The sequence below is a fragment of the Pinus tabuliformis genome, chromosome 8 (assembly GCF_031772625.1).
Source record: "Pinus tabuliformis cultivar Carrire ecotype Pingquan chromosome 8, CPIR1, whole genome shotgun sequence".
Classification (NCBI taxonomy): Eukaryota; Viridiplantae; Streptophyta; class Pinopsida; order Pinales; family Pinaceae; genus Pinus; species Pinus tabuliformis.
The window spans coordinates 1,488,578,463-1,488,590,228 of NC_142294.1; the positions used below are offsets into that span (position 1 = coordinate 1,488,578,463).

At 34.2% G+C, this 11,766-nt stretch overlaps 1 protein-coding gene across 6 annotated transcripts in view; it reads right to left on the reverse strand.

Moving 5' to 3' along the window:
• LOC149241457 (uncharacterized) overlaps window positions 1–3,616 on the reverse strand; it is a 32,042-nt gene extending 28,426 nt beyond the window's left edge. For 5 of the 6 annotated variants that reach the window (XR_016246581.1, XR_016246582.1, XR_016246580.1 and 2 more), the window contains exons 1-2: window positions 2,586–3,586; window positions 1,842–2,455 (exon numbers count right to left, since the gene is read on the reverse strand). Coding sequence is in view for 1 of the 6 variants with exons in the window: in XM_089373966.1 (XP_089230092.1) it covers window positions 2,226–2,455; window positions 2,586–3,405 (1,050 nt within the window). In the remaining 5 variants the exon portion in view is untranslated. Of the gene's footprint in view, window positions 1–1,789; window positions 2,456–2,585 lie in introns of those variants that run through there. The other variant, XM_089373966.1, reaches the window with a different exon arrangement.
• Window positions 3,617–11,766: the final 8,150 nt, after the last annotated feature.

Below are 11,766 nucleotides of genomic sequence, written 5' to 3' on the forward strand. Positions count from 1 at the left end.
TATATCTACCAGTTACGCAGCTATATCAGAAGAACCATGAGCCAGGCAAGCTCCAATAAAAAGTTATCCTGACTAAGGTTGCCCCAATTTCCATTAAAAAACAAAGATAATTGTAGAATCTAGATGAGCAGTGATCCAATGCTCAAAATGTACAACACAACCATGTATATAAGTAAATGAAAGTTCCAACTAAATAAGAATGAAGAATTTAAGAGTGCAATTATGAATGATAAAATCTCTATTGTAGTCTATAAAAATCAAAACCAAAAGCAACAAGCGATTATGTTCTGTTTGAGTTACAAAATATAATCAACTTCCAACTTCCAAGTTCTACTTTGTTCTCACACAGCCAATTCAGACAATAAGCAAGCTTTAAGAAATCTATCTGTCATATCATTGTATGTTTTCTTTCAAATTTAAAACCAAAAACATCACTACTTGTCTTTTCATGCAAAAAGAACATCACTACTTGTTGTTCAAAGATGCAATGAACATGAAAATGAAGTCTGTGAAAGTTATAAGATTATTTTAGTCAGTTGAAGCCTTGATGGCAAGGCTCAAGTCCCACAGTGAAATCCATTTTCACTGGAAAATAATCCAGAAAAATATTTTAGGCCTACAATGGTTTTATGTTTATTGTTATGAACATTTTGTTTTTCATTTTAAGCATTCATGGTAATAATGAACTAAAATGGTGTCATCTAATTAGAAGAAAGAGACCAACACTCTTTCTTCTCAGTCCCTTTTCAGAAGCACACAAGAAACTCCCACTATCTATATGGTTGAAAACGGTAAAATTAAAAAGATCCACATTGTTGAGCCTGCGAGGAAGGTGAAAAGAAACCAGCGAGGGGAAATTGATGAATCAATCTGTTGAGCCTGTGACCAATCTGAAAAGAAAACAGAGAGGCAAAAATAAATGGATGAATCCATCGCATCATATGCAAACAGCATTATAAGTCCATTGTTCATCTAAAGCTGTATTTCTGTCTATTGCAACGAAAATTACCCTTATTCCTGTAATGGATAGATTTACAACATCAATAAACCCTCGCTCATAGCCCCTAAAAGTCAAGAAAATATTTCAAAGAAGGAAATGTTAAACAATGAACAGTATAGCCAATGAAGACTGAAAAGCTCGAACAAAACAAACGCTATAATAACAATGCATATGTCACCAAATTGAGTTGCGTCAACAACAATTGATGGTTATTTGACCTTAGCTTTGAACCAACTGTTTGATCAATTTTAACTCCATTTTTAACCCCTTTTTCAAATTTCGCTTTCGGCAGTTTTACACATAACAGACTGAAATGCTGTGTTGAACAAGCAGCGAATAAGAAGCTCAAGGCTCAGGCTCGAGGACAAATCTCGCACTCAAGAATAGGATAAATGTCTTTTCAAAATTGCACATCATTGACAAGAATTCTATGGAAACTCAATGTGGCTAGTTGCAGCTCCAAATGGCTTCTTACTCCTAACCAAAGGGTTCATCAGCACTCACTATAACTGAAAATTGCAATTTACAAGGGAAAAAGCAACTCTCTTCTCATCAGATGGTAGATCCTAACTTCTTATAATGTTAGTGCAAACCTGCTAAACCACAGTGAGAACTGCTAAGCCTTCCGCTTCACGACCTCAAAACCTAGAACCATTTTAAGATCAAATATGCATCGTGTCTGGATCTTATAATAAGCTATGCCCAGATTTAACATGGCTCCAACCTTTCTTCAATTGAAACTAATATCAAACAAAGCTACAGATAGCAGTAGTAATGGCAAAATTAGAAAAAATAATCATGTAGACTTCATCCAATCAAATAAAAGATATACAATGCTTACCCTCCATCTTTCTGGGGCTCTCCCATAGGGCTTTCTTGGTCGAGATATTGAAAACATCGTTGTATATCTCAACTTCATCATCGTTGGAGTTCAATCACTCGTAGATCTTACACGAAGAATGATCCGTATCGGATCTAGCAAAAGAAAGCACAGAGAGAGAATGAGCGCTTATTCTTGCTAGATCCGTTGCGGATCTCTCCAGCAAATATATACAGTGGAGCTGGATATTGAAAACATCGTTCCGCATTTCGCCTTCGTCATTGCTATTGTTGAACCGCTTTTGCTATTGTTGAACCGCTTGGGGAAAAACTCTGGTGAGTCTTTTACGGGATGCATATTGAAAACATCATTTTGCTTTTCAACTTTTCCATCGCTGTTGTTAAATCACTGAGGGAAAGTCTCCAGCGGGGCTTTCCTGGGTTCCATATTGAAACCACTGTTCTGATTTTTTCCTTTGCCGTTGTTAACTTTGAATCGCGCAAAGAAAATCTTCGATGGAGCTTTCTTGGGCTCGAATCGCTCAGGGAATGTCTCCAGTGAGACTTTCTTGGGCCGGATATTTGGAGACTGTGAGACTCTGATGAAAATGATATTGTTTTGGCGAGCACCTGGCACTGCTTACATAAAGAACAGATGGTCAGTATGGAAATTACATTATGTGAACAAAAATAAATTATCAAAGAGCACACAAGTTGCCTTTCAGGAGATTAAAACAATCTTTGAATAAATCGAATCCCGAATTACCTTTAATTTCTTGAGCCAATGCCCCATTGCAGAGAGCCATTGACATAGCTGTTTTGCCAACACGCGCCATACCTTGCATCCCAGACACGGGCACCCCTCTCTGGAGCAGAATCGTCTTCAGATTAAAATATTTCTCCAGCCCAACTACAAAATCAGGCTTACCTAAGCCACTACAATTGCAAGTAGGGGTTTTATCAAAAGCTCCACTGAATATACCATGTGGACATATTTGTTGTAGCATCATGTCATTCTCATGGAGATCAGTAGTCAGCTTGGGCACGATTGTCCCTTTTACCATTCTCTCATTCATCACCCCCAACTCGCACAGATGGCGAAGACTCTTGAGCTCTGGTATGAGATTCTTCGACTTAAGAGACAATTGGGAAGATATCTGGTACTGAATGAAGTCATGGATCACCTTATCCAGCAGCCGAATTTCAAAAGCAGATCTGAGGTTCCGGAAAATATCAAAACGGCTGGTTTTCTCACTCTTTTTCCTCAATGGAACGCCATTATTAGGGACTTTCGCTTTTGCCATCGCTGTTGTTGAATCGCTCAGAGAACATCTCTGATGGGGCATTCTTGGGTTGGATATTAAAAGCACCTTTCTGCTTTTCGCCTTCGCCATCGCAGTTGTTGAATCCCTCGTGGAAAGCCTCCTTATACCCTTTCTTGGGCTGGAAATTGAAAACACCCTTTTCTGCATTTCGTCTTGGCTATCGTTCTTTTTGAATCGCTCGTAATTCCCACACGAAGTTGACCGTCTCAGGAAAAATCTCCTGGGGTTTCTCCTCGGATTTCCAGGACTGTTGGAGCCCATGTCGATCTTTTCCGCGGAAGGAAAAGATCGCACCAGTCACAACACAAAACCCCACCTCCAATGTTCCGCGGAAAAGATCGCACCAGTCACAACACAAAACCCCACCTCCAATGTAAATCAATACAGTTTTAGGACAGCCTCAGCACTACTAAATATTGCATAACTCAGTTGATGGGCCGAGGAAGAAACCCTAACCCTAAATAGAATTTAAATGTTTTTAATTTCTACTTTTAAATTTTAATAGAGACTTTAATAATATGCCGAAAAGTGCAATTTTTGAATTTGAACCTAAAAAAACATAAACACAAGGAAAGGAAATAAATAAGCAGTTTAATTAACGTTGAATTCCTCAAATGTGGCTTCCTAATGGAACGACGAGGATCGAAAGGGGGTAGATTAGACGGTGCAATCCGATCTCACTGGGAACCCTTTGCGTGTAACTTGTATGTTTCGCCCTATATTATAGAAAGAGAGCTCAAAGCTTAATTTAAAAAACAAAAAAAATTAACACTTTAATTTTCACTTCATTCATTGGAAGGAAAATTTGCATTTCTAAAATAATAATTTATTCAGTATAATTATGTTAATAGATGTATTTATTTTGGAATTGAGTTTTTATCATTTTAATTTTTATATTGTATTTTTAAAATAATTATTTATTTGATATAATTATTTTAATAAATGTATTTATTTTGCAATTGAGATTTTATAATTTTAATTTTATATTATTAATTATTTGGATGATAAGGATTAAGTCTTTTTATCGGAAAAGATTTCATATTTATAGAATATTTTTAAAATATTTTTAATTAGGTATATATTTATTTTAGAATATAGGTTTTATATTTTTAATTTTATTATCTGTCATTATTAAATGTATCACTTTAGATCCATCTTAATCTTGGATCTATGAAGTTTAGGGAGAGATCAAATCTGTGGAGACACAAACTTATTTTTGTGTAAAATTTGAGGAAAAGTTTGCAACTTGAGAGATTTGATCCCTCTCGGACCTTATAGATCTCCGGTTAAAATGGATCTAGGTTGGTTATAAAATACTATATAATATCTATATTTGTATTTATGTCTCTTTCTTATTACCTCTCTCCATCTCACCCCTAACACATAACACACTCTCTCTCTCCCTCTTCCTCTCACTCTCTCTCTCTTCCTCTTCTCTCCCTTTCTCTCTCCCCTCCTTGCTCTCTTCCCTCTGCTCTCCTCTCTCCCTCACTCTCTCTCCATCTCTCCCTTTTCACTCCCTCTCTCTCTCCACCTTTCTCCCTCTATGTCTTCTTCTTCCTTCCCTCTCTCTACACCTTTCTCCCTCTATGTCTTTCTTCTTCCTTCCCTCTCTCCCCCCCTCCAACTCCATCTCTCTCTTGACTCTCTCTCTCTCTCTCTCTTCCTTCCTCTCTCTCCCTCTCCCACCTCCTTTTGTCTCACCCCCTCCCACCCATCACTCTCTCTCTCTCTCCTCTCCTCTCCATCTTTATGTCTCCCTCTCTCTCTCCCCCTTCTCTCCTCTCCTCTTCTCTCTCTTCCCTCATCTCCTCTCTCCCTCACTCTCTCCCCATCTCTCTCTCCACCTCTATCTCTCTATGCCTTTGTTCTTTCCTCTCTCTCTCTCCCTCTCCCTCTTTCTGTCACTTTCTCTCTCTCTCTTAAATTTTATCTCATTGTATTGTGTTAAGAAAGTATCTAAATTATAAAAAACTCAATTGGTTGTAAAATATTAAATCTATATTTTAGATCAATCATGTTAAAGAAAATACAATAATGAAAAACTTAAAAGAATAATCCATTATCTTTCCTCTGTTATTATTAGTCACTTTGCTTGCTCTCATCACTTGGATCATTTAGTTAACGTGGATCTATGTTGGTTCTTAACAATATTATTTATAATATATAATTTTCACAACTTTGTATATAAAAGTATTTTCATTTTTAATTCTATTAAAACCTTGATTTAATTTTTATGAGAATATTTTTAGTAGCCGTGAGGATGGAGGGTTTAAATATATCTCAAAAGTAATGATAACTTTTTTCCTTTTAGATTTAATTAAAAAATGTTATAAAATAAAATTAAGATAAAATATTTTGATTGTGAAATAATTTATGGTTTTTGGGCATGTAGTATTGATAAGTCATGGTATTGGCCCATAGTATTGTAACAAAGCCTAAAAGTCTATTCACAAGTTCATAATATCATTGGCAAGGTTTGGGTGAATATCCATAGTTAAGAATCTAGTCATATTGTTATAAAATATTTTGATTGTGAAACAAGTTATGTTTTTGGGCATGTGGTATTGATGAACCATGGTATCGGCCCACCGTATTGTAGCAAATCCTATTTATAAATAAATAATATCCATGATAAAGTGGAGGGTGAATATCCATAGTTAACAATCTTGTCATATTATTATAAAATATTTTGATTGTGAAATACATTATATTTTTTGGGCATGTAGTATTGGTAAGTCATGGTATTGGCCCATGATATTGTAACAAAGCCTATTTACAAGTTAATAATATCCACTGTAATATGGGGGTCAATCTCCATGGTTAAAAATTGTCATATTGCTATAAAATATTTTGGTTGTGAAATAAGTTATGGTTTTTTATTATTAATTCGTGATGATAGGGTTTATACTAGCATTTGCACCACATGTTGCAAAGGAAAGGCCGTAAGGCAATGGCATAAGAAATAATAGTATAGAAGAAAGAAGTCAAAATTTTATGTAATTTTGTTCAAAGTGAAGGTAAAGTTCAAAGTGAATGATCTAAGAAAATGTTATTCATGAAGATTAAGTGATTTAAATCAAACATTTCATAACAAAGTAATCTCATATCACCTTAATTCATAATGTAGTGGATAATAGTTTTTTTTCATTAGAAATTGGTCTAATTTTATGAGGAAATAATAGTTTTTTTCATTAGAAATTGGTCTAATTTTATGAGGAAAGCTTAATAGAAAGACTTTAGCAGTAAGGGAAACATTAATGAACTCCCTAATCATTTGTTACATGATGTTGTTAATTTAGTTACTTGTTTCTTTTTATCTTTATTTCACTCCTAAAATTCCAAACTATAAAATAATGGTATCATTTGTTACATGTTGTTAATTTAGTTACTTGTTTCTTTTTATCCTTATTTCACTCTGTAAAATGTCCAAACTATAAAATAATGGTATTAGTTGTTGTCCATTTGTACCATTGTATTTTATCTAACTCAATCATTTCCATAGCCTCAACTAGGTGCCCATCATTCTCTTTCCATAGTGACTCAATGTCTTCAAATGCATTTCATAAATTTGGTATAATAAATGATGGTGGAAAACCAATATATTTGACTTTGTAGAAAGGAGTGTACATTGGTTGGGGTAAAATTGTATTGCTCTTACCATGTGATGATGTCATCTAAATCTTGAATCTTTCTTACCACTTATGAAATCCCCCATTCTAAATGTTGTTTGACCATGATGATATTGACATCATAATCCTTGTTCATGAGAATATCATTTAAAAAGTCAATGATAAGTGGCACAATTGGTTCCTCACAATTCTAAAATTCCTCATTCTGATTGTTATTTAACCATGATAAATTCTAAAATTCCTCATTCTGATTGTTATTTGACCATTTGACCATGATAATATTGGCATCATATGTTCTAAAACATTTGTTTTTGTGTATATGTCTAATTTGATGGTTATTTTAATAAAACTCAAAATTTTAAAACTATTTTATAAACTAAAATTTATAAAAAAAAATTGTGTGTATGTTTAATTTGATTATAATTTTTCTTGTTTGTTATACAACCACTGTATAATACTTATAATATATTTTTGATAAAAAATTAAGTGAAATTAATAATGTTATTAATATTGTTTAATGTAGTAATGATATTATAAATATAACAATTATCATAAATCAAATGACTAACAAACTAAAACTCAAAACTAAAACTTATTTTACAAAATAAACATTATAAAACTAAATTAATTTTTTTGGGTGTGTATGTGTAATTTGATAGTTATTTTAATAATGATTTTTTTTTTTTTTTTAACATGGTGAATGGATAATTATGATGATCATTTTAATAGTTATTTTTTAAAACTAGAATGAATGGGTAATTATGTTAACAAAGATGGAATGAATATTTTTTTAAACTAGAATGAATGGGTAATTATGTTAACAAAGATGGAATGAATATTTTTTTTAACTAGAATGAATGGGTAATTATGTTAACAAAGATGGAATGAATGGGTAACCACGTTAGCAAAGATATATATTTTAAAATAAGGTGTTGAGAATTTTAATTTAATTATCAATTATTATTAGGTGGATGGTAGAAAATATTTTTGTTGGTAGTAGTCACACATCAAAGCTGAAATTTATTCTAGAATAGTTATGTCCTTTTTGTCCTTTTAATTAAATTAATTAATTAAAAAAAATATGATAAGAGTATCTAAAGTGTAATATGAAATGAGTTATGGTTTTTTGGGCATGTGGTATTGATAAGCGATGGTATTGGCCCATGGTAGTATTAGGTGGATTGTAGAGAATATATTTGTTGGTAGTAGTGACACATCAAAGTTGAAATTTATTCTAGAATAGTTATGTCATTTTCCTCTTTTTAATTAAATTAATTAATTAAAAAAGTGTAATATGGAATGAATTATGGTTTTTAGGGTATGTGGTATTGATAACCTATGGTATTGTAACAAAGTTTATTTACATGTTAAGAATACTCATAGTAAAATAGGAGTGAATTTTAATGGTTAAGAATATTGCTTCATATACTCATAGTAAAGTAGGAGTAGGAGTGAATTTCAATGGTTAAGAATCTTGCTTCATATTTTTTTTTAAATAATTATCAAAACATGTATATAATATTTAAATCATATATATTAATTATTTTTATAATTAATAGTAATGATAATTTAAAGTAAAGTTATAGTTTAGTTAGATTTTATGAACTTTTTAATCATATTATGAATGTGAGATGTATTATGTAAAAATGTTTTGATTTTTATTACAAATAGAAGCATATTTTAATTTTTATTGTAAATTAATGTTTATATATATTTATCAATTATTTAATTTATATTATTTATCAAAACAATTAAAATAAAATTTTAGAATAAGTCTGAGCACACCATAGCATAGCATTGAGGATATATATAGCTTTAAAGAATTCACGTAAAACCATGTGACACACACAGGGCTATTAGTAATTTTGCATAAAATTAAACTTAAAATGAAAATGGTTGAGGTAGGAAAACCCGACTTTTCCTCGGGTAATAGGTAAAACGTGCGTCCATATAATACAAGTTAGATATATGTGATAATGACCATATACAGATATGTGATAATGAACACGTGCTTCCATATACAGTTTAGATATGTGAGGAGGCCGCTGATCGTAGCGCCATACACCAATCATGCTCGATACAGAAAATGATATTGAATGACTTTGTACGAGGTTCCGTTGGAAAATTCTCATCCACACGATTACGGGACCACAATGGCCATTCATACAAATGATCTGCCACGAGGCGTCGAGCGGGACAAATTACCTGTGTCCCCACAGTCAGAACATGATGTACAAATAGGCAGCCATGCCCATTGGAGAAGTCACAAGCAAATCTCAGCCGATTTTAAACATAACATAGAGTTTTGATTCTTGAAGCAGAGAAGAGGCCAATACAGAGGCTTTGCCTTCAACACAAGGAAATAAAGACTAGGTTTTTGCAACACATACAATGGTCATGGAGCAAACGATGATTCCTAGAGAAGTGATCTTGCAAGAGGTATCAATTCTCAATGCCACTGATTACCCTTCAGAACGAGGTAAATGCTCTTCTCCCCATACCTTACCACAGCCAAGCCTAGTCCCTCTTTCGGCAAAATCAATTAAGAATTGCATTCTATCATATTGCAACGAAAAAAGATTAGGTGGGGGCACTGCAAAATTACCTCTTGGGTGTAATTTCGTAGGAACTAAAGCTCCTAAATACAACTATGAACTGACTAACTCTAACCAACTGGAGCAAAATCCCTATGGCTAAGAAAGAGATCCCTATGAATCGGTGGCGCCTAGTTGGTAGGCCCTCGCGCTTCTTAGTTCAAATACCAACCATCAGCCATCAAACAGACATTGGGAGATGCTACTGACTATTCATTCAAACAAAATAGAATACTTTTCCCTAGTTCGCATTCCTTCCAATATTCTATCCAATATGACTGAGAGAGATATTTTACACGGGCCTTAATAGATATCCAAAGTGGATAGGCGGGTTCAACCCATATTGACCGGTTGAATGCATAAACCTTGAAACTGGCAAGCAATGATTGTACTCTTTTCACATGCGACGGTTGAAGCCGTTAGATATGGGACGCGACGGTTGAAGCGGTTACAGAGGCAGAGACGATGAACATGGGCATCAACGAATTAGATAAGGGGCGCGGCAGTTGAAGTGGTTGCAGAGGCAGAGACGATGAATATGGCATCAACGAATCAATAACTACTTTTCCTTTTCCTTGATCGAAAGGGTGAATTTTTCATAATTGTCTAACATATAATCTTACGGCTCACGATGATGACAGGTGGAGAAGTGGAAAGTTGATTTCAAAGAGAAAGGCCTTACGACCTAATTGCTTTTAACTTTTTATTTATTACTTTTAATATTTTGTTTGTTACTTTTATCTTTTTATTATTAATCGAGCCAAAATTTAAATGTTTACACTCATCTCTGATATCACTTTTAACTTTTTGTTATTTTTTGATTGAATCGACATTTAAAATTGTTTACATAGTTATATTGTACCTATACATCTACCCTATATTGGGTTGTAGAGTGCCTCTCGGCGCAATTATAGGGATTTTGGGGTAGCGTGAGGAGTTTTTTCTAACTTTGAAGGAAAACTTGAAATAAGATACTCTCTTGGTTTAGGATGCATGACCAACAATCGAGTTGAGTCACATGGTTTGCCTCAAGGCCTGCTCCTAACAAAGAGTATTGGAATTTTTAACATTGTAATATTAGGAGATTCAATCCTAATTATTCAATACCTCTGCCACAAATCATGGCCCAGGAATCAGCATCTAAAGATATTGCTCTAATGAATCTCTCAACCACTTGATGATTTTCCTCAAAAATTCTTTTACCATATTCTCTGTCACCAAATGCGGAGGTCAATCTCCAAGACAATCATGCATGCCTTATTAAAAGGGGACAAACAAAAGTTAATGATGTACAAGGGTGGCAAACCCTTCTTTAAGCCCCTCCTAGCTATGCTTTGCATCAATTTCACAATGGACTTTAGTCTATAATAGCGGTGCATGTGTATAATCTTACCCCCTCTCATTGGAATCACAACAAGCCATAAGAGACATGACAAGCAAGCTATTGTGGTAGTTTCCTTCCTCAATCTGCATGCAATACATTTTGTCACTCCCTCCTCACATGCCTCTAATACCATTCGTCGGCAGAGGCACTCTCTCAGCACCTTCCCACCTTCATTAGTGTTTTCTCTTTGATGCTTGACATTTATGTTTAGACCATGTTTCAATTACTTTGGTGCATGTGTTCATCTTGCATATAGGTATAATTCTATGGCATCTTAGCACCACAAAGGTCATAGCTTGCCCATCTAGTTTCAGTTGGACCTGCGACTTCTGTTGGTCTCCAAAATGGGTAAGCTCTAATCTTTTCTCTAAGAAGCATTATTTGATAGTTCTTTGCTTTAGATTTTTGCTGCATTTCTCCTTATCTCATCAAATTTGTATTTTTAATAGGGCAGCCAACCGATTTTGATTATCAAGCTCACTCATCTCTTTTCCTATTAAGTATTAATCCTCCTGTGTTCTTGGCACCCCTTTTATCGATGCCCATCGACTCTATCTGACTTCCCTTCCTTTTTATTTATTGTTGCCTTCGCCCCACATGTGGCTCTAATCTACCTGCACAACCTTATGGTATCTCTCCATCCTTAATCCTTGTATCCTCTCTTCTCCTCGGCTCTTTCTCTAGCCGCGCCCTCCTGTAAATCACAAAGAACTTTAGTTTCAATGTATTGGCAGCAAGCACCTTCAAGATCATATGCAACTAGAAATTATGGATACCAACTTGAAGCTTCAAGAACAATGGAATATTATCACAATGTTGCTTGAAGAAATTAAAGAGTTAAACTACAGAATGTCTTGCCATGATGACAAATTGAATGCCCTCAGACAGAAAATTGCATAACTTCAAGATTAGATTCTAGTCAATAATTGCCAACTCTCTCATCCTAGTCACAACAACAAGTTCATTGGTAGCCCTCTCCCTAATCTCAATCAGGCAGCAGATGTGGATGTTC